General features: G+C 41.6%; 1 protein-coding gene across 2 annotated transcripts in view; it reads right to left on the reverse strand.

The window, feature by feature from the left end:
- LOC139213534 (rho GTPase-activating protein 26-like) overlaps window positions 1-24,424 on the reverse strand; it is an 83,469-nt gene extending 59,045 nt beyond the window's left edge. Inside the window, exons 1-2 of one of the 2 annotated variants that reach the window (XM_070844251.1) lie at window positions 24,366-24,413; window positions 23,996-24,290 (exon numbers count right to left, since the gene is read on the reverse strand). In XM_070844251.1, the coding sequence (XP_070700352.1) occupies window positions 23,996-24,149 (154 nt within the window). In that variant the 5' untranslated portion in view covers window positions 24,150-24,290; window positions 24,366-24,413. Of the gene's footprint in view, window positions 1-23,995 lie in introns of both variants that reach the window. The other variant, XM_070844250.1, reaches the window with a different exon arrangement.
- Between the last annotated feature and the right edge of the window lie 176 nt (window positions 24,425-24,600).

The raw sequence follows: 24,600 nt of genomic DNA on the forward strand, positions 1-24,600 counted from the left end.
AAACAAACTGAGTGCCACTCCAATACAAACAGGCTTTATCAATGTGTCAAGCAGTTGTGAATACATCACATTAAAGCAACAATGCTGAGGCAACTTTGTTTTCCATCAGCTTTGCCCAAAATACGTTCTCTTCCTAACGCAGCGTTCCCAAAATCAGGAACCAAAACAATCCAACCACTTGACCCTGACTAGTAGTTTAGCTTCTCATGCAAGCGGTGTTAGTACACAAAAAGAGGAAACACTTATATCCTCTGAAAGCAAATGTCCAGCTGTCGACCGTATCAAAGGACTGTTGGGCTACATGATAGATCAGACCAGACCAGTGAGGCGGGAGTGGTGATAGGAGAAAAGAGAAAGGAGAGAGGGAGGAAACCGCACTAACCAGATTAGCGTTAGTCTCCAAATAGCCTTCGTCCACTTCCTCCCCTACGCCCGGCACTAACCTGACCTCTGTTCCAGACAACAAAACATAGAGCAAAACACTGCCTACACGCACTGCCTCTGTAAGAGCCTGTGACCCTGCAAAGTCACTTCCAGTGTACGACAGACATCATTTACTGCTGGTGGCTTTACAGCTGAGGACGTGAAAGCTGCAAGCTGGTGAAAAAATGAGAAAAGAAATGCCTGCATATCAACAATTTACAACCCGTCTCGATAATTTCAGTTGAAAGACTTAATAAATTCAGTAACTCTCGTGTTGTTTGGGATCCTGCCACTCCCTCCTATCCCGCATTAACCCCTTTCCCACCTTTCCCCTCACCTGACCTTCCCTGCCCACCTGCTCGCTTGTTCCCAAATACCCTCATTGGTCTTGCGATATATACACCAGCCCATTCCTACCCAAACCCTGCCAGATTGTCTACTTCATCCTAACTTAATTCAATTCAATTCAATTTATTTTGTATAGCCCAATATCACAACAGAGTTGTCTCACAGTGCTTTACAAAGTTCACTGAAATAAACAAGAAGTGTAAGCGAACAAACAATCTAATAAAGAGTCCAGCAGTCGATGAGGCCAATGGATCAGTCCGATGATTCAATCTTAGCTTTCTAGAGTCGGTTTTACCCACCTGACCTCAGGATTAATGACCCTCTACCAAACCCCTTTGGATAAGTTTACCTATTTTAACTGACTTTCCGTTTTTCTCCCTTACCTGACCTTCAATTCAGTAAGAGTGAACATCTATGTCAATCTTGCTGCCTTTGTGTCGTGTTTTCAGGTTTAAGTGTGCCGTTTTTCTGAGACAGTATGGTAATTTAAACGGCTAGGTTATGGGGGGGGGTGAGCTCTGATGGTGAACAACCAAACAACCTGAACTTTCAGTTTGCGCCTGCATTAGTCAATAAAAAGAACGTCTTGTGGCTACTCTGTCTGTCATGCCAGTCTTAAACACATTACATGGTTAATGGAGTAATCCATTCTTTAGATGGCAGCTCTACAACATGGCAACTTGCCTTCTGTGGATGCCAACCTCACTTACATCTGAATGCTTGGATAAAATCTGTGAATTAACTGCCAACATGCTGTGTGAGTGCCAGTGCTGACTGTATTGAAGATGTTTGTACAAATGCCAGTGTTCTCCGTCTGAGGCAGCACAGGACAGCAGCTCTAAGCGCCGTCCCAGGAAATAAATCAGCAGTCTCTAACAGGATTGGCAGAAAGCCTCCTTGACCTCATTCCTTACACTCTTCAAGGCCAAAAATTAGTGAAAGTCATAAATGAAGACAATGGCTGGAGATCCTGTTCTACTTTAATCTTTTAAATTCCAAAACAATGGCTTGTAATAAAAACTATTGGCTACTCAACATAAAACCACTGTTTTAGGCTAAGTGAGCCTACATACAGTAAATATGAGGCAGGCAGGAAAAATCAGTTGGAAGAAAGAAGCAATAATCTTAACAAGCCTCCACATTTTCTTTATACTGAGCTTTCAAACACATCTCATAGTCTTCATCAGTGGGTGGAGTAATCGAAGTTCATACATTGATTCATGATAAATTAGTCATTTTCATTCACTGTGGAAAAAGCTAGACAGTGGATCACGAAGGTCAGAATAATTTTATTACTTGATTGACAGAAAATTAATATGCATCTAATTTGATAAGATAATCTTAACATCAGATCTACCTACTACTTTTTTTTTTTTTTTTTAACTCTTTGACTGTCTGGCTTCATAAGTGGATGGACTGATCAAAGATTCAAACACAGGTCACATGATGAACACAGCCATTTCCAACCACTGACCAACCATTGGTCAGTTTTCCATGAATTGACCTTTTGGAAATTGGGAAATTATAATAGGCATCACTCACTATTTTCCTACATTTTGTAGACAAAACAATTTATCAGTTTCAATTATTTGCAGCCCTAAATATTTGGTCAAAATATTCCTACACAACATACACACGGCACAGCTGTAGCGCTTTGACATAGCAAACAGCATGAAAAGTTTTCCCAGGCTTAGAGTTGCCACCCTCCCTACTTTCTTTGTCATGGCTCTGGGAAGTTTGAAACAGGAAGTGTCAAACAAGAACAGGAAGAGGAAGTGGGTTCTCCATCCAAGACGTTTTCCAGCCAGAAAAACTGAACCCAAACGCTGACAACAGAACATTCTGTTATATTATAGGACAGGAAACATCCCACGAAACATGTACAGTGGTGTCAACATGAATGGATTTCTGCTTTTCCTAAAGAACATATCTAACTGTTTTCTGATTGCACCATTGACTGACTGGTTACTTAAAGTCAATAATCTTTTAACAACATTTCCTCCAACTTCTATTAACAACTGTAGTCGTTTTAAATTAATACTTAATGTCACTTAATCTGACCAACAAAACCCCAAGAATATTTATTTTACAACAACATAAAACAGACAAAAGCAGAAAATCCTCACATTAATGTGAAGCAAAAAATGTCATGCTTACCATTAAAAACAGTAAATCAATTAACAGAATTGTTGAATAATTTTCTGGCCAGTGACTAATCGACCAACTACTTCCCTAAATAATAAATGCGTAAATTTAAATGCCATATAATAAGTGAATATAACTTTTACAGTGTATCTAATTGTACTGTAATAATGCATTATTTTAACGTTTCAACAGTATCATATAGTTGGTGCTGAACAGGAACAAAAGTATAAAATCTGCTAAGATCTACTATTAGGTTTCTTTCTATGGAACAATCACCAACATAGATCATAAACTAAAATCCACCAGTTATAAATACATGCAACAAAATCACAAGACAAAAGCCAGGAGCTGCTGTAAAACACTGGAAACATGGGCTTGAAATATACCTTAACTCTTTTCTTAGTTAGATTCCATGATATTTTTCTGAGTCAGTGAGCACATACACATAGTCTGAATGGCCACCACATGGTAACCTTTAACTTGGCCAAGGACCTGCTATCCACTGAGCACAAACAGAGAAGTCATCTCCTTGTTTATCCAATGCCATCTGACATTTACCAGCCAGCCTAGCAACCCTGCCCCCATCCTCGCACCTCACTGTCTTCTTATGTGCTGTGGCAGCAAAGAATTCGCTGGAAGTATCGGAGGTATTCAGAGAAATGCAGCTTCAAACAGAATTTGGAAGAAGGAATAAGAAATTGCACTTTGATCTCTCTCTGGACGTGGAGTCTAGTCTGCAAGTCTGCCTCTGAACATCTCCTCACATCTCCCCCTCTCCCTCTCCCTAGAGGCAGGAAAATATGCATTTAAATTAATATTCTTTTGGCTCCATGAATGAGCCTCAAAGTCATTCCAAACAACACCCAACCCCCAACCAACCCTGATCATCACTAGCACTAAAACCTCAACCTTTAGTGAGCCAAGCCCAAAGCACCTCCACTGTAATCTCCCTTTCCTCTCCGCTCGGCTTCTCTCTCTTCTTCCCTCATTAATCCCTCCCTCTACTGTTCACTCCTTTCCTGTGAGGGTGTTACCAGGTTATCGGGGCAATCCTATTAATTCACCTTAACGGTGAATTTGACGCCTTGAGCGCTCATTTGCTAAGCGTGCTTCTGCGCTTGAGCAAGAATTGAACTTGGGTCGCGTTCATCTTTTGCAAATTTGTAGATGTGCTGAATTTTGTGTGACCATAGCTACAAGGCAAACTAAGGAGCCTAGTGCGTGTCTCAGCGCCCATGTGTTCATGCTGCTGTGCGTACGCATGCATGTGTGAGCAAGCCGTCTCCGACACCTGCTGCAGCCTCGGGCAAGCTGCTGTGAGGTTAAGAAAGGCCAAGAGCCAAGTCACGGCATAATGGTCGAGTAATGTTGCATTAACATTGTGATTTTGGATGTTATGTTACTTATATGGTAAAAAGGGACTAAAATGTTATTGTAATAGTACACAAATAAGTGATTCAGTGTGTCAGTAGACATATATTATATACTGAAGCCCTAAATATGATACAGTTTAAGTATGGGGATAATGGTGCCCATTTCCAGGCAGTCTCTCCCGGAAGGCATTCAAAGTGCTGCACTTGGCTGTTAACGTGAAAAGTGGCAAGCATGGAAAAAGAGAGCTAGAGAGAGTAACCCTGACTCCTTTCTCACCTCTGCACAGTTGGCCAGTAGCGTGTGAAGTGGGTGTGAATGCTGGATTGTCATTTTTTTGATACACTGGAAAGGTGCGTAGGGGGTTTCCAAAGCTATCCGCCCATCCGATGAGAACTTGTGGGGAAGCACACTGGCAGCAGTCTCACATACACATGAAGTAAATCTGATCTACTACATTTAGGATGGGTGGTGATCTGGGCCGGTCAGAAAGAGGACAGAAGGTTTGGGGGAGAAAGGGGAGAGTGTGCAGAGATAGCATGCAGAGTTGGGTGTTGCCCTGCACGCATGCACACACACACACACACACACACACACACACACACACACACACACACACACACACACACACACACACACACACACACACACACACACACACACACACACACACACACACACACACCACTTCACATTACCACTGTGGCCATATGAATCCCTCATAATGCCAATGTCAATTTTACACTTTTGAACTGCATGCAAGAATGTCCTCCATTGCTTTCATACACTTAACCACATTTTTACAATTTGTGTCTCTGTTTCAGGATCTCTCCAGCAGGAAAGGTGGTCAATTGGTGCAAAATCCTACTGTGAATACAATTCAAACAACTGAAAAGAAGAAATGACAAGTGCTACAATAATTTGCATTTTTGGACATGAATACTGCCACTCAGTGAGGCTCAAACCAACCTCCACATTTTGGCACAAATGGTCAGAACACCACAACAGAGAGGTGCAAAATTGCTGTTTACTACATGATGACTGTAGATAAACTTTTGCACCGATTCCCTCTGCACACTGTGACAGACAATTCTTTTTCTTCAACATGCAGTGGAGAGTACCATTATTTTGAAGTTGCACGTTTAAGTTCCATTTGATAAAAGTAAGTTTGTAACTCATACATTTGCTTTCATTCTGGTTAACATAACCCCTTCACTGTTATTCTTACAATCTGGATAACATCAATTCTTCACGGAAATGCAAAATTGTGAACTTTTGACTTTCAAATTATGAAAAAAGGATTCATAGATTTCCGTCTGTAATCCTCAGCCATTTTTAGCAGTGAGACAGGTACAAGGAAAAACAGAACTAACAGCACCAACCAGCCAATTTTAAAATAATACTAGCTTGTCTTAAATATGTACACACATCTAATTATTACAGAAAACACAGAAGCACCCCTCCCCCCTTCCCTTCATTCTCTCTCCCAGTAGGAAACTAAAAGCTGCCCTCAAGGCACCATCATACGCTTTATTAGCATCCAACCACACACACACACACTCTTATTTTCTGTTCATTGGCTATTACAGTGTGCACAGATAGCACAGATGAAGAGAGAGTGCATGTTGTGTCTTTTGAGTTTGTTAGTCTTTTGTTAGTGTACCCATTACTCTCCCTCTCTCTCTGCCCCTCTTCTTCAGCCTGTCTCTCTCTCTCTCTCTCTCTCCCTCTCTCTCTCTCTCTCTCTGTCTCTCTCTCTCTGTCAGGATGGATCACTGCAGCCTGGGGAAACTGCGGCCGAGTGGCTGCTGCTCAGTGGCTTGTCAGTTTAAGTCCTTCCTCTGAGGCAAGCGTGACACAGAGAGGGACCGAGAAGAGAAGGAACACAAAGGAAGATGGGGACCAAGATGAGGGGAACACAAAGGAAAATAAGGCCCGAGACATAGCAAGGCAACAAATATAAGCCACCCTGCTAATGTGCTCACACAGAATTTAAGAGGAACAAACTAGAAGTCTAACTTCAAAGACATGATATAGGTTTTTTGCCCTTAAGCAGCAAAGTAGTGCATTACATATTTCACCCTTCTATCTGTCATTGGGGCAAGTTCCAGCCCCACAAATATGCATCTGCCTCATCTCGATTGCCATAAAACATGCTATATCCCAAAATACTGTATACGGAAAGCTAATACACTGTATAACTTGACCAATGATACTGGTGCCATATCATGCTTGATAGCAAAAAGCTAGAGGCAGAATTTGGATCAGCACAACAGTATTGTGACTATAACAGGTGCTGAATGCACACAGACAAGAACTTACTGTAATTGTATGTGTACAGAGAAGGTCTCCCCACAAACACACTCCTGAGGTCTACGTTGTGTCAGGCACTTCCTTTTTTGCAAGAAGTAACCTCGGTGTGTGCAAGGTACAGTGCACGTGTACATAATGTGGCAGGACATTATAAATGAATAAATAGCGTTCATTGTGTAGAGAGACTTTCTGAGAAAAAGCTCCTGTAGACCACAAACCAGTGTGAGAAACTACAATGTATAGTATATTTCAGGGTGGCGTAGGCATGAGGACGGACGGCAAAACCCATAGTGCTAATAATCTAAAAGCTATTCACGGATATGTTTATGTGCAAAAGTTGAACACTGCAATTAACAGACTAGTGCAAACTCTGAAGTTGTAAGTACAAATTAAACAATCACCTGCATTAAATTCAGCAAACTGCATACAGAAATCATAGCCCATTATAATGACATTACAATTACCCCCAAATTTAACTTAGCAGAAAAGGAATTTTAGAGTGCTTTTAAGTGGAAGCTCTAAGGGGGGCACATCTCAGTTCAAAACATCAATGTCATTCAGCGAAACGATACCCGACAACCTACAAATAAGACAGAGAAGTGGTTTACAGAGAAGCTGAAAGTGGAAATCCACTCAATTTACAATTTTAACATGTTTGGTTTAGAACAGCCTAATCAATAGCCACTCAAAGAAACTCGAATAACTTAAATTAGCTGGAAATCAAATAAAAGGTCCAACATGTGATGGTCTGTTAACAGTGGATGGGAAACCGACTTTGTGGGAGCTGCACTGTACTGCGAGACAAATGAGCTTTACGTTATTGTGGTTTTGGTGTTTCGGTTCTGGGCCAGATAATTTGCTTTTGTCACCATGTGATCCTCCGCAGCACTCCTGCGGTCAGCGTCTGATTTCCATTGGACATGTCTCGATGTGACATCTTCAATTTGAAAGATGAATTTTTATTCTATTGCCAGCTGTGTGAAGCAGGAGTGATGATAATGGTGATGGTTAACTACTTTATTACATGACATCCCACTGCACAAGTGAAAATAAGCTCAAATGTCATAATATGACAAGCCGCTGCATCTTAAAAGTAATCTAATAAGAATGTTTGAATGTTTAGTGACAATTTACCAAGAAATTTACCCCCTCCCATTCTATATATTTTATTTTGTCAGATGGTTGCTTGGCTGGTGCCCTCATTTTCCTCTTCAAAAAGAACCCACAACTAAACAAATCACTTTAGGAAGGATTGTGTTATTGGTTGGTTATATAAGGGTCTAAATTTAGAGTAAAGAAGAATTTTCTTTAGTGCACCTCCTGAGCGAGACAATTTATCTGTCAATGACACCACATTACCTGGAGTGATAAAATTAAATCAAATACAGATGTAATATGCAGCACATTACTCACTTTTCTTCCCAACTTGGAGCAAAATGCATATATATTTTCAGTATTTGTTTTAAGTATTACCAAAAGATGATGAAGGGGTGAAAAACCACGTCCCTGCTATTCTGCTGCCCTACATACCTGCAGAATACACTCCCATTTCTTAGTGTTTTACTGTTCATTGTATCCAGATGACAATAACACCAAGTTAAACCAAGCTAAATGTCTATGTTGACCTATCCTTAATGTCTGTTAGTCAGCACCCATCAAAAAAGCACAATTAGAGCACCATGAATCTATATGAGACTACTACTGCTTATTCGCCTCGGTGAGCTTTTATTACTACGTCAAACAAAAACCCGAGGCAGACAGCCGCTGCTCGGCAGTCAGGCTAAACTCAGCTAGACTAGAGAATCTGCTTTGACCTCAATTTCAGCTGGAAGTCAGGAACATACTTGAATGCTCCTCTAAGGGTAGTTATCGCTGAGTTAGACAGACCTAACTGTGGATAATAATTTAGAAGCAGGCAGTAAGACTTCATCCATCAGCCAGGAGAGGAAATGTTTTTTTAAAATGCAGCTGTTTTTCCTTTGAAGGGATGACAGGGAAGGGATGGTGAAAGCTACAAGACAGAAAATGAAGAGTCACAATACCAGCCAGGGGATATTAGACACATTTATATTGCAATAGTCCTTTGAGTAAAAAAAATAACTATACGCACACACTACTGTGTTTTCTGTTCCAGGAACCTTCATATGACTCCCTTGCTGACTTTCTGATTCAGGGAGTCAAATTAAACTGTCTAGATGCTCATTGATCACAGCTTTAACTTGCAGGTCACAGATGACCTTAAGCCCTGCAGAAACGGTGACACATGTCACCCACCTGAAGTGTGTCCTTGAATGGAGCTTGTATTGAGAATCACCTCACCAGCTTACCACTTCATCTAATGGAACCAAACCAATCCTTGAGCTCTTACTTGGCCCATTAACTGGCCTTTCATAAATCTCCTCTTACACAGAGGTGAAAAATACTCATTGTTAAAGCCTTTGGAGGGTGTTCACAAAAGGTTCAATGCGACCTGAACATGAGGCACATGGTACCTCCCCTTCATCACTGTATCATTTCTGTATTGGACAAATTACATCCTCAAATGGTTAAGTAGAACCCAGCAGTCAAAACCTCAGCAAATAACAGTGAAAAGGTTGAACTCCAAAACACTGATGGTCCTGCAGAAGTGAGCCCCACCCCCTGCCACCACAAGCCACCCCATTAACAGTCTGTGTTTGCCATAATATTTCCCGCAGAGGAGGACATAAATCCCTGCCCCCCAAACTCAATCCTCTCCCACCTACACCACCCCTGCCCGCCCCCCCTCCCCCTGCTCTCTAGCATTAATCTTAGCTTGTCCTCATGACCCCGCATCCTATCAGCGCCACAATCTCACCCTGTGATCAGGATGTGATCAGGACCAAATATCAACTCCTGAGAAAACAAAAATACTGACGAAATAAATAAATAGATTCCCTCATCCTCCAGTAATCACCAGGCCAAAGCCAGAGCCAGACGCTCAGCCAGGCCAACACCATTTCAACCCAGACGCATGAAAACGGATAGAGTAAAGCAAACGCACAGCTACCAGATTACATCAACTAAGCCTGGAGTTTTTGCTGGCTTTCCACCAGGAGACCCACCCCCCACACCACTCCTGCATGTGTGTGTGTGTGTGTGTGTGTGTGTCTGTGTACACTGTGCACATCATATGTGTGAGGGTGTGATAAAGAGCAAGACATAAAGGGAAGAGAGAGCGACAACGTGGGGATTAAATATTCTAAGCAGGGGGTTATTTTTGGAGCAGGATGGGAGCTGAACACAGACACGCACACACACACACACACACACACTCCCCTTGCCAGTGGACTGTGGTTTGTTTGGGTTGGCTGTGAGCAGCAGGGGAGACAAGTCTTCCCCTCAGCCCACCCTTGCACATGCTCATACAAATAGATACAGAATGAATTACAATGCCCACGTTTCCATCTTACTTTCAAAGTATGCTGCACATTTACATAGCAGTATGGAGTGAACCCCCATGTGGGGGTTAAGTGGGGCAGAGAGACGATGTATTAAATTATTTCATTACATGTATAATACGTTGTGACTGGAGGACTGCCAGTTAAAATCCCTAAACCAGCTGAGAAAGTCTAGGTGGCGGAAGTTGAGCAGTAGCACACTTCCTTTCCCCAACAAACACTGCTGAAGTGCTCCAGTGCTGGAGATGGGAGTACATATCCAGAGCTGTTTTTGGTGGGGGCAGTACAGACGAAAGAAACTGACAGACTGTCTTAATCTATTACCTATAATTTTAATGTATTATTGCCATATAATGCCCCTATGTCCCCTATTGGCCTCTTTAGTGGCTTAATAGACTTACAAAGAGGGAGAGGGTTGTAACTGTGCTAGAGAATATATTTGTTGATAAAAGGTTGTGGGTACAAGCCCGAGTACATTAAGATGTACGAGTGATGTTAACGACGGCTCCCAAGGTTTATTTCGATCAGAAATATCCAACCACTGCATTTAAAATTCTGTTATGCATTTAAGGTCCCACTGCTGAGACATCTGATTTTGCAAACATTTTGCATTCACTACAGCTCTGATGTGTGGATCTGACTGGCTGGCTCTACGCAGCAGCTGTGGCTTGTGGGTAGTATTCAGGGTCGTCCGCCATGCCAAACTGAAAACGGACTTAAACTGGTGGCCATAGCGTAACCTTAATAGGATTGGTACATTGAGGATAAACTGAAATGAGAATGCAGAATGGGGGAAAGACACTTCTAGTACGAGCAGTCCCTCTCACTTCTCCATGCTCCGTCATTTGGTGCCGGGCAGGTAGCGTTTATCGTGTTTAACAGAGCGGTGGTTTTAGCTATCGCTGGGAATGGGACATACAACAAAAATACTGTTTTATATTGTTCATGGTACCCAGTAGACACATTTTCCACCTGCAGCTAAACAATAAATGGGCTAAAAAAAAAAAAAAGTTACAGATACCAGCATAGAGTCCTCAACAGTTTTATTTAAAGTTGAGTAAGCACGTGTGTACCTTAGCTTACACCACCACTAGTTAAAGTTGGGTCCATTTCACTGCCTTGAAACCTGACAACAGAAACTTTGCCTTCTTCCTCTGAATTTGCATGCATTTGCACCGCCACTAGCTATTTTTACCCCCTGTATTCATTTTGAACATACAGTGGCAGAAGACAGCTGCCTCCATGCAGGTAAACCAAACTGTCTCTCACCAGTTTCCATGTCTCTGTCTCCATGTCTAAGACTGCTGACTCTCCACTAGCCGAGACAGCAATAGTTACAGAAAGGGCACACCTCAGCTCGGGTCAGTGCGCTGTGTTCAATAATTCAGTACATCCATTGCTTTTTGAAAACCATTATGCATTCATCTCCAGCAGTTTCCCCATGCAGCGTATTACCATAACACAAATAGCAAATGTCTGGCTGGGTGTGATCGGCTTGTGTCACTTACAAATTTGGAGATACACTTTTCTATATGCGTGTCTCATGATCACAAATGCTATCAACGACTAACAACCTACCAACTGCAACTAGTTTTCTACAGTTTCACAGAATTTTTTACTGTGTTTGCGGTATGATTACTACACCACAGTGGGGTTTGCTCAAGTCTCGGTGCTATAAAAATAGCACAACCTCTGGCAAAATGCATCATAAGGCCAGGACAGCAAGCGGTCATGTCTGCCGTGGTACAAAATGAAACAATGGGAGTGATGGAGAGAGTTAGAGGCTCCTGCACTTAATTTAATACGCACTCCCCTTCGCTCATCCGCCACGCCATATCCAATAATGGCCAAGTCAGGTTTCTCTGCAAGCACTTATCCTATTTTAATAACACGAAACAGAGTTACATCAGGCAGGGAAACAGGATGAGGGAGACTGGAGGAAAGAAGAAGGGTCACAGGCATTTCCATGTCGGACTGACAAAAGGAAATGCAGAGGAGCAGGAGGATGAGAGAAAAGACGGTGAAGGAGAGCGAGGTTAAAATGCTAAAAATGAAATGTACACGTGCACATAGGGAAGAGGAAGGGGAAGCAAGAGGAAGAGGAGTAGGGCAAAGCAGAACCATTGTTACAGATTTATTCGCCTTCCATTCATGACTTGTTTAAAGTATCCTGATAACAGATTAAGCTGCGATAAAGAGCCTTTTCAAGGGGAAGAATTGGATGTTGACACCACATTTTACATGTTAATCATTACCTGCTTTAACACCGCGTCTCATTTCTTTCATCAGAAACATTCATGACTGGTGAAGGAAGTTAGACTTTTATTTAAAATGAGTTCGCAGGCGGGTTAAGAAGGTAATAAAAGGAGAGAAGGAGGAAATATCTTAGGCAGTAAGCAAGATAGCTATTGAGGATATAAAATTGCTACAGAGAGGATAAGGTTTCAATTCTGGCCAGCCTGTTCTCTGAAATTAATCTAAAAATGAATACCCAGCTTCCTGATAAGGTTCATCATATATCATGTTTCTAAAATCCCATGAAATGCGAGAATTTTTGCAGTTTGTTCACATGAACCATCTCTCATCTAAAAACAAACTGTTGATTGTCCTTGATAACCACAGAAAGGAATGCAGTGGGTTCACCTTTCCCTGGAGAGACCGCGAAAAGTCCTAATGTTGAAATGGAGTCTTGTTATTTGTTTTCTGAAACACAAATATGAATATGTTGATTGTACAGCTGGTAACTTTATCAAAACTTTTTATCAGTTTTCCGCCCTAGACACACAACCTGTATTTCAATGCTAGGCACACGAAAGATAGTTTTAGCCTCATTGTTCATGGGAAAAAAAAAAATTGAAACGAAAAACACCAAGAGTTCAGTAAGAAATTCAACAAAGAGGCTCTGTGTAAAAAAAAGGGTGCCCTGGTAGCAGCAGGCTGTAGGCGCAAACCACAATCCCATCAAGATTAAATTTAGTGTGATGTCTGTCCAGTGGTGGAAAACAACGAAGAACATTTATTCAGGAAAAATTGAATATTAACGTATAATATTCTACTTTTACTGTACTACATTTCTCTGATGACTTTAGTTACTTTGCAGATTCAGATTATTAATAGAAAAAATAAATATTTTTTGATAATAATACGTTTAGATAAGGTAAGATTTTAAAAGCAGTGTTTGTACTTGTAACAGTATTTCTGGTACTTCTTTCATCACTGCCTCTGTCCCATCAGTCTCTTTTTCATTTATATACATTAGAATACTTCTATTGAGTTCATGAATATCTATCTCTTCATAGATTTATCTATGTTGGAGATTTGCAGCCTGTTTTTACACTTTTGTATATTAGATTATTTTCATTCAAGGTGGATGTAATTCAAAATTTCAAGTTCTAACAATTTTATAGGCTCATATAATATTTTGTATGTAAAATCACAATTTGTAAAGTAACTAACACAGCTGTCAAATAAGTGTAGTGAAGTAAGAAGTGCAATGTTTCCCTCTGAATTGTAGTGTGTTAGAAATATAAAGTGGCAGTAAGGTAAAGTACAAGTACCTTGAATTACTACTTAAGTGCAGTACTTGTAGTTGTATTTGTTTCCACCGCTGACCTCAGCATAATGTCAAGTGGCCAGGGGAAAAACAAAAACTTGTTTTCTCCTGTGTGCCCACAAGGAAGTGAGCACTGAAACCGTGGAGCTCAACATAAAGCCTTCTTAAAACACAACAAAGAGGGATTGTTCTCTCCTGTATCAGGACAGTATCGTCCCTCCTGGACACAACAACCTGCTTTTTCCGCACAACCTCCAGACTCACGGTTCCCAGAAAGGAGGCTTGATACGAACCACGCAAGCTTCTGACCTTTAACACAGGATCCCTTCGCTTTGCTCCGACTCACATTAAGAGCTTTGATGTGGGAAGAAAGCAGCTCTTTTATCAAGAGCATGTGTGCGTGTGTGTGTGTGTGTGTGTGTGTGTGTGGGTGGATATATTTGTGTATTTCAGCCTGATTTCAGCCACACCTGTCAGACTAATTCACCTACTTGTGTAAGTGTTCCTTGCAACTTTTTAAAAGATAGTGGAGTAAATATGCTGAAGATGACACCTGTTGCAAGTCTGGGCAGCAACTCCTACAGTGGCCTGGGGTTCCTTGTTAAAAAAGGTTAACAAATCAGAGCCACACCTTTTCTCCACTGCAGGCTCAGAGTCTCTAGTCCATTATCACACGTCTTAATTTTGGGACTGACAGTTCAAAACTGCAGGCTATGGAGATAATGATAAGATTCACGTTTAAGAGGTTCACAAGGTTAGGCTACATATATCTCCCTCTCTTCCTGACATTTCTTTTTCCTGTAGGATAGCAAAAACCTGCATTTCATTCCCATGGTATTCAATAATTAACCTTAGCCAGTAGCTTCCTGTGTGGATTACCTGGGCATTATTACACTGATGCATATTTTGCTCCTCAACCATAAAATTCTGCAAACAAAGTCATCCAGGCCTTGTGATACTTTATGGACGGACGCTAACAGCCTCCAGCTGTCAGGGGTGACACTGAATATAAGGTTCATTCCCACTAAACCAATAATAAAAAAGAAGCCTTTGGGGAGATGTACACACAGTCAAACACACACACACACACACACACACACACACACACACACACACACAGTATGTATGTAACCTTGTATGTATGCGACTCTCCCTGAGGGGCCTACTGTCAGTAAAATTAAAGATGTCTCAAAACAGAAGGACAGCAGAGAGGAACCAGTGGAATAAAAATAATTCATCTAGGTTAACGTTTCCTGAAGTTCCGCTTCATTCAAACTGTCAGTAAAAAAAAGATTTGTAGCTTTCTTAATCAAGACAACAGCCGTTCTCCGCGTCCAAGTTTGCAGTAAATGTTGAAACCCAAGCTTGGCATTGACGACCAAACCATCAGTTTGCAAGACGAGGGCGGGATATCAGATGCAGTAATTTGCCACCCTCCATCTGCTGTCAAAACAGCTCCAATAAAACAATTTGCAACCATAACCACCTGCAGCAGAAGGATGACTTTAAACAGCTGTGAAAAGTGAAGCAGGTAGCAGAAAGTTCTCAGAGTTCACTTTCCCTCCTCCCTTCCTGCTTCATTGTGACCTTAAGAGCACAGTAATGTGATCAAATCAGTGTTTAGCCAGCAGAACTGTGCTCGTCCCCAAGCGTCAATTTTTCTATTGGAGTCCTGTTTTTCTAAAATCAATCACATTTTGCCAAGTTTTCTGGTTTTACAGAACCATATGTATCTTTAAGAGAGACCACGGTGGACAGCTGCAGCAGTCAGAGGAAATTCATGCTCAATCCAAGAACATTCTTGAATCAAGTTGGTTTTCATTGGATTACAAGTGATATTATCTCACCTTAACGGCAGACTGTTGCTTTTATTTCAAAAGGACCGAGCTATGTTTATGAATACATCACTGTAACTCATTAGGATGGGTGTTTCTTCTCCGGAGCTGCAAAAGCACAAAGTACACACAGTCAGGTGGAAGAAGGTGTAGTCAGGATAAAGTTACACACATTTTATAGCCCTACAATTACTCATCTGTGGAAGTTTTTTTCTTCCGTGTTTTTTTTTTTTTTTCCTTTCTTTAGACTAAATGTGGAGCAGAGGGCAACAAATCTGATATGTTTTTACAATATTCACAACTCATTGATATGAATTCTCCTTAAAAGTCCCCCACTGAAAATGTATTTCGCTCATTGTTGCTTAACTTGGATGCTTGACCCTCACCGTGCAGAATGATTTATGCCCAAAGTTTGACACTAGGAGGCTGTTTTCACATTCAGCTGCTGAAGAGGGAGACTTTTCCTGGGCTCACTTTACATCTCAATTTAAGATGTGTGCGTACCAGCAGGAGACATCACAAGTTTGGAAGCCAATCATGATCTTAAACAAGTGGGATGAGGGAACCACATAACCTCGATCTTTCACGAGGTAAATGAACTTGTTTTGCAGAAAAACTATATCAGACACAAGTTATTATTCAAAGCAAGGCATTTTTATATGTCTTAAACACGTCAGGAAGACATCTGAGGAGACTGACAGCCTTGATTGTGGTTGCAACACCTGAACAAGATAATGATGCTGCAACATTACGTTAAGTATCACATTTGGCAGATTAATGCTACTGTGCAACAAAAGCTATGAATGGTATCTCCTCCACAACAGGCTTCATTTTCAACATGATTTCAGTTGCAACTTGAAGCTTTGATATCCTGTTGGTGCATTTTGATCAAAGCTTTTCTGTAGACAGTTTCACATGTTGTGTGTAGACACACAACATGAGTCATCTATATGTGGGTATGCGTGCACATTAAGGTGCAACACAAGTGACGCTTACAGTTTTGCAGTTACCTCGGTCAGGGGAACATTTCCATCACTCAAGGTGATGCAGTAGCATTTCACTTCCTTCTTTACGGTTTCATGTAGAGTTTGACTATAAGAAAGTGCTCAAGTGTATTTATAGCCAAGCCATGAGAAAACAAACCTGTGTTTCTTGCAGTTCTGCTTTCAGTTCCTCTGAAGACGAATTCTGTTAAATGTAAACCACGTAAATCTCTAAAATGTTACCTTCCTTTAATCTTTTTGTATCTTTTCTACACTCATCCCTTGTCCAACATAAAGCCATAATGTACATTTAACGTGCATTTCGATCCATTTGATGCACATATAACCAGAGTAACCTATTGGCAAGTGATCCCTCCAAAGGTGTTGCATGTGTGAATATAAACGCTCCTGAACGGCTGCAACAGCGATGCTTGCCTAGAAAAAAGGAAACATGTCATGCGACTTGTGCCTACATGTGCATGCATCTTTGGGGCCTATAGTGGTGGTGGCATACCACCAAATGACACGCATATTGTAATGAGAGAAAGCACATAAGTAAGTAATACCACGGTGCACACAGGGGCTGAGTCACTGTATTGTTGCCGGGCAGTGTAACTAAATAAGTCCTCCAGCTAAAATATTTAAAAGCTCGAGTCCAGCTGGAATCCAGGGCCAATACGCCACATCAAAGATTCAGCTAATGAGACGAAGCAGCACTCTGCCTGGAGATCTACTTCTGTGGTGATTACTATGAGCTACGCAAGTTTTCGATCTACATGCCTTTTCTGCAACAAGTCAGTTTGCTTTAAACTGCATTGTAAAATACACTTAATGACCCGATTTATGGCCCTAATAGATTTTTAATGTGGTTGTTAATTATAGATGTACTAGGCAACATAGATGTTCTTTATATGTGCAACCTGTTGATGAAACTCGAGGCGTTTTTCCTCCCTTTGCTACTCTGTAACTTTAGAGAAGTTTATATGTGCTCATGTATAATGCAACATGCTAAAGAAAGGATTTGATCACAACTTACTGACATTTTCTAACCACACGCTGAAAATATCATTTCGCCCAAATGGGTTGAAGACCACACAGGACCGTGGAGAACATGCAAACTCCACTCAGCTATTCATCCATAAAGTAAAAATGCCAAAAATCTGTTTCTTAAATGTGTGGACTTGCTACTTTTATGCGTTTTATATCATTGTGAATTGAAAATCTTTGAGTTGTGGACTGATGGTCAGACAAAAACAAGAAAATTCAAGACATCAGCTTTGTCGTCAGCTGTCTGACCTTACATAAAACAATTCAACAGAACAATTCGCTATGACAATAAAAGTATGCTAATCCCATTCATATGGAGTTAAATGGTGTCGCTGCCAAAGACAAACAGTGTCGAGGTAGTTTATGTTAGATAATCTTTTTTCACATCAAAAAAATCCAGTGTCAGCAACAAATTCGGAATTCTGGGTGTTGGTGCACCTGTCGGACAAATATACCCAATTTTGATCCATTATAATGTTAAAAGTCAGTGACTCAGTGTGTGTGTGTGTGTGTGTGTGTGTGTGTGTGTGTGAGAAAGAGAGAGTGAGTCTGTCCTGAAAAAAAGCTAGGCAACAATAGCACCAGAGCTCAGCTGAGTCGTGCCCTAATTTCCTTCTCCTCCACGCTACGTCACAGCGAGGGGAAGACCCCCAACCCCCACTGTGCTGTGCTGCAGGGTCAACACACACACACACACACACACACACACACTCACACAGGCACACATAGATGCACAAGTTCTCAGAACACACACCCATCCCCAGCAGAAATGTATGGTATAATGGGAAACACGTATGTTGTATGATCCCTGCAGACAACATGCTGCATGCGTTAAAACATACAGACACACACACACACACACAAACTTCTCTACTCTTTGTTCCTATATGACATATGCAGAGGAATGCCTTCAGACAGTGACTGTCTCACTTTTCTCTCCCAGATTCTTGCTTCTTTCCTCCTCCATCCTCTACCCTTTCCCCTCTTCTTCTTCTTCTTCTTCTTCACTCCACATCCTAGATCGCTCTGCTCCAAGCTCCTCTATCGATGGATAGAAAATAAGGCCATGTCGCCTTTTAAACACTATTGTGAAAACCAGACAACACCCCCACCACCTCCTCTTTCTCTCACACACACACTTTGTTTCTCTTTCTTTTGCCCCTTGGCACATACTCTTCCTTGGCTCAGGCCCTTTTGAAAGAAGGTTCACTGCCTCCATCAGCCATAATTGAGAATTAGTTATGGTGTGGTGTGCATTTGTGTGTGTGTGACCCTCATCTATCAGCACAGCTGACAGTTTCGCCACTGAATGACTGCTATTACCCTTCTTATTACTCTCACCAACAGCACAGTGGGTGGCTACAAAAAAACAAAAAGGCAAAGGTAAAGAGAGAAGAAAATTGAGAGAGACCTGGATTGCAACAGTGCCCGGTCCAGCGCAGGGAATTCCCACTGCTCCTTCTCTGGGACATTTACACACAAGTCCTCATAGCCAGCGGCTTGTTTGTGAGGTTGCTAAGGGCAGTTAAAGGTTCAATTTGAAGTCAGAGTAAATGCCTGAAAACGAAGCCATTATCAAGACAGCGCTAATGGGTGGTGGGCTGTTTTTAACCGCTAACAGGCTGCACATAACTGAGCACACATGCCCCAACGATGTTAGGGTCAAGCCTTTGATATTCATACTGTACTTTTCAGCCAGGACAACCTGTCTTTCAGACTAACTATACAGCAGTGGCTCTTGGAGAGCAACGTTAGTTTTCAGCTATGTTTATAAGGCATCAGCTAAATCTCCAAAGGGCCAGTGCCTGCAGGCATTGTTTTATTTGCTAAATCTTGACAATTATATAGGGCTAAAATAGCAGCTGAAAATTTTACGGTTTAGCCTGCCCATTTTTGTCCAAATTAAACCAGAGGCTGACTTCTCTTCAAGGCCTAGCTATTGATTAACTGAACAATTTAAAGTTTAGTCTGTGTTTTTCTGCTTAAACAAACCCCAATATAAAAACAACTCCCACAACATTTGACTTTTTAAAACTAACTTCAAGACATTTTCTCAACTTTAAACCAAATCTAGACCTAATGTGAGAGGTCATCTCATCTTTTCAACATCTTTACAGAAAGGTGTTCTGGTTTTGGTGCAAAGGTAGCACCTTGGTTTGGAATGTAAATCACTGATTGATTGTCTTGGGTCACCCATCATCCATTTGTTTCTCTTTCCTTGTCCTGTCTTGGTATGTCTCGATTTCAAAGTGCAGAGTATCTGTATCTGGTGTGCTGACATGTTGATCCTCCATTCTCACTGAAGGGTCAGGATACAAACATGTAGGCAATGTAGACATGTAGACAATGTAGGCCATGTATAGAGAGCACAGGGCTCACTAGGCCACAAATACCAGTTAAGTAATGTACTATATCCACACTCACAGCATACATATACAACTATGCATGAAATCATACAAAGTCTAACACTAATGGGGGACTCTGCGCTCTCTGCAGCTGCACCCTGAGCTGTGTTCTCATGTTTCAGGCTTCCCAGCCATTAAATCTCTACTTAATGGATATGAAAAATCTCTATGATGTGCATATGCGTGTATACACACACACACACACACACACACCCGTGCGTGACAATATGATTATTATTTGTCTAAATGGTAAGATGACTCCATTAAAACATTCCTTGCTTCAGGAAGCAGCATTGTCAGTCCGGCAGACGATGACCTCATTGTGAAAAACTAGTCCATGACAACCGAGTCCTGGGACTGGATATGTATAGCGACAGATTTGAGCATTGTAATGCAATCAAGGGTTGTTCAATTGAGCTTTCTTGAGTAGATGATCTACGACTGACAGATTATCACTGGTCTGATTGATTTTTCATTTTTGGTTGAAGTACTATGTGGCATTTTGGTGTGCACACATATGTCTATTTTCATATCAGAAAATGTCAGACTTTGTATTAAATCTGTGTTTTACCCAGATGTTTTTCTTTGGAAGGGTCAATGGTAGTTAAAGTACAATTTAGACTAGTGTTTCCTAAACTTAGTCCTGGAGGTTAGAGCGGGGAAACACCTAAAACATGCAGGGAAGTGGGTTCCCACAAGCACGATAGGGAAGGACTGATTTAGACCACTGAAACATAGGATTAGAATTAATAGCAGTACATTTGATAGTAACAATATGTAGTACCTTAAATAATAGAACCTATTTATCCATACTTGTGTGGAATCCGATCAAAGTCCTACACTGAGTAAGGATAATGAATTTCCTATCTGGAAAGCTGTGGGGATGCATTTTGGACTACAACACAAAATAGATCTGGCTGGTAATTCAGCACATTGCTTTGAGACATATGTGCAACGTCATATAGTGAGAATAACCTCAAAACAAAAAGGTCAGGAGACGACAGGCAACAAACTACTGAGTCAAGTGACTCTTCACGCTCTCAGCTGAAAACATGGCAACATCATGCGTCAGTGTCACATAAACTGCCTAAACACGGTGTCTCGTTTCCCCTCGCAGCACCAGTGAATGCCCAGCTGGTAATTAGGGTTTGTTTGGCTGATTGAGCCATGTCATGTTAGAGGTGGAGCAGAGAACCAAACATTTCTACAGGCCCCATAATAACAAGCTACATCTGCCCTTAAATGACATCTGGCTCACACACATTTGTGTCTGTGTGCAATGTGTATGTGCATCTGCCATCTAAGCTTGTGTACGTCTCAGAAGTACTTATTCAAAGGAGACTTTGTGGGTTTTGAAGTCTCCACTGAAGCGATGTGTGTGTGTGTTTGTGTGTGTGTGTGTGTGTGTCCTCAGGCATTTGTCTGAAAGTGTCTTCATGTTTTAATGGCAACATGAACCAGTGCGACACCCACAAAACAGGATGGAGCTGCTGTAAATTTGCAACGCCGGTGATGGCATCTGTGTTCGAAAGTTTCCTCCACTTGAAAAATTACACTTACGGGCGATGACATGTGAAACTGTCTAACTCTCATAAGAAGGGAGGGAAGAAGAAAAAAGTGACGATGAGGCTTAGAGCAAAAACACAAACTAAGTTTATCACCAAACTGTGACGTAAGTTCAACAAGCCTTTGCAATTGGACCAAACCGATGAAGTGGAGAGCCAATATTATCGGCTTTAGTGTATATTTTTCATATCTGCAGGGCATTTTTAGTAACATTTACTATTTTTCCAATCTACTACCATGCTCTCTGCGCTTGGCGACGTTAATTATTTATAGCCGCCAACATGAGCAACAATTTGTCAGGCGCCGGCTTCACGCTGCAGCCAACATGGATCCATAATAGAAATGTGCTGGACAGTCTAAGGGTGGCCAGTATGGGTATACACTCAGCTGCCATTAGATGCAGTCTAATGCAATAAAACCTACCTTCATGAAGAATATAACGTTCAAGATGGAGATTCAGCTGTAGGGGTCATTTTGGAGGCTACAGTTTATGGTGCTGTTGAACTGTTCTGCTTTAAGCTGACAGATGTTCCTTTTATTTTGACCTCCCCATTTTGATCATTGAGGGTGGGCTGGATAACAAACACGTCTCTTTACCCAATAAACTGGCAATTGAGTGTACGCGTCAATATAGAATTACAAATAGAATGCAATTTTATATTAGAGTACAACATGGTGCAGTAAAGAAGAACCATTTAAAGACAGCATAAGCGATGGAAGGGTTTCTTTTTGACAGAAAACTAATTTCTAAATCATAAATATCTAAATCATATTGATGCCAAACCCCATGAATCAAGTATTTCTATAAAGCAGATTCCTTGGTATTTAAGGTATATTCTTATATCTTCTCTTACAACAGTCACATGTATCTTGGTTAGCCAGTCTATATCATCGTATACTATACACTGTACAGAAGATACATGGCTCATGGTGCTGTAAAATGTTTCACTTTCTCTTTCTGTGGTAACATGCATGTAGTCATTACAACAAAAACACACGTGAAAGCTGAGCAGCAATTAGTAAGTAGCTAAACTTTAGGGGCTTCCCAGGACAGTAACACATCCTCGAAATGACTCATTAAAAATCAGAAGAGGTTGAGGTGTGATGAAAGATAAAAAGGAGAAAGGATTTACAGTGCAACTGCATAGAGAACTTAAATCTGCTGTTAGGAAAGAACCTAACGCAGCCGATTCCTCTCGTGTGCCAGCAAAAGTCAACAATGCAGCGTGGTACAGTAAAACGATTAACTGGGGAACATTTGCTGACTTGCTCTTTGTTAGGCAGCCGCCTGCTACAATGGCAGAGAACAAGCAAATGACTCTCACTCTCACCGCAACCTCTGTGAATCAGGCCACGCTGTTTGATTTCTAGACCTCACCAATGGACAAAAGCAGAATTGTCTTTTATAGCCACACATCAGCTGACCGACCGCTGCGGCGACAGAGGACTGAACTGGTTTGGTCTTTTAAAGTTACAGCCGATAGCAGACGGTCACCAGGGCTCAAAGTTCAGGTTAACTGGCAGAATGTGTCTATGTGGATATGAGCAGTGTGAATAATTCACTATATGCCACAATGGTGTCAGGAGTGTTACTGCAAAATGCAATATACACAAATTTCTATTTTTTCTGAGCACTTTGAAGGACTTCTCATACCTGTGGGATTAAGAGTTGTTATTAAAGTTAAAACAGAAGAACTACCAAATGGACCTTTGCCCATTGGAGAACTACTTTTTTTTGGAAGAGGGCTAAGTTTAGCTGAACCAGCCAAACCAGCTGATTCTGAAATTGAGAAGTCTCATACATTATGTAAAGCATCCAGTCTTGTGTCTCTGGGGGCCCAGACAGAGACGGTCGTCCGTCTCAGATGCTTCCCTAACAAAATCAAACCCACCTCAACATAACCATACCTAATCTTATCAAACAGGAATCAAACCATTTAGCAGGCCACTCTGTGTTTCTGGCACCAACCTGTCCAGGTTTTCATGCACATCATCAACTAACTAAAAGCAAACCGGTGCAGTAAAGCTATGACAGTTTTCACCAGTTTGATAGAATGGACGTTTTGGTAGTTAAACACCTCATCAACATTTAACAACATCACAGCCTTTAACACCTTCATGCGCATACCAGCACTAGCCAGTGTGAGTAAAACACACACACACACACACACACACACTCGCTCTCTCCCTCTAAATGCTTCATAACATAAGCTGATGGGAACAAATGTGCTGACAGCTTCAGAGGACACCATGCACTGTTCACTCACAGTCGCCCCGCTTGCCCCTTCATTACTGATATGTGCTTTAGTGACACACACACACACACACACACACAGAACAAGAGTGTGAGCTTTTCATTACTAGTCCAGTGTAACCGACATAAGACTACCAGAGGGGTGCAAATCTCTCTTTTGCAGACACACACCTGGAGGCATCTCTACTTGGTCACAGCCTTCAGTGGAAACCACATGCACAAAATATAGAAACACACACACACACGCACAAAATATAGAAACACACACACACACACACACACACACACACACACACACACACACACACACACACACTTTCTCACTAGACTTACATTTCAAAGCCTGGATCAGCGCTTTGCCGTCTTTAATCAGCTCCTTGATGAACTTGTTGGTCTTGTCCAGCTCCAGTTCGTGGGACTTGAGTCTGTCCCTGAACTGCGGGCTGTCCAGGTAGCAGTCACTGAACTCCAGAGCAGGTAGTCCCATCTTCTTCTTCTTCTTCTTCTTCTTCACCACCACAACCACAACCACAACCTGGATGACCCGGCAAAGACCTCCAAACAGGAGAAGGAGTAACAGGAGGAGGAGGAGGGAGGGGAGCTGCTGCTGCTGCTGCTACTACTGCTGCTGCTGGAAATGATGGAAAATCCAATTATAACATGCAAACAGCAGGGCGGAGATGTGTCCGAGGGGAGTGCCTACCTACATAACCTTGCTTTTTCTTTATGAAAGGCAAACACTCAAGTTGACAGCGGCAGGAGTCCTCCTGTTTCTGTCAGGGTGGCAGCAGCAGCAGCCCGACGCGGCATCCAGTTAAATGAAATAAAAAGTCACCGCAGAGTGAGTGCTGGATGGAGATCAGAGCAGGAAAAAGTGTGCGCTTGCTCAGGTAAACCGGTGCTGCATTCCTCTCGATCGGGTCATTGTGGACCGGACA

This window comes from Pempheris klunzingeri, chromosome 14, assembly GCF_042242105.1.
Source record: "Pempheris klunzingeri isolate RE-2024b chromosome 14, fPemKlu1.hap1, whole genome shotgun sequence".
Classification (NCBI taxonomy): domain Eukaryota; kingdom Metazoa; phylum Chordata; class Actinopteri; order Acropomatiformes; family Pempheridae; genus Pempheris; species Pempheris klunzingeri.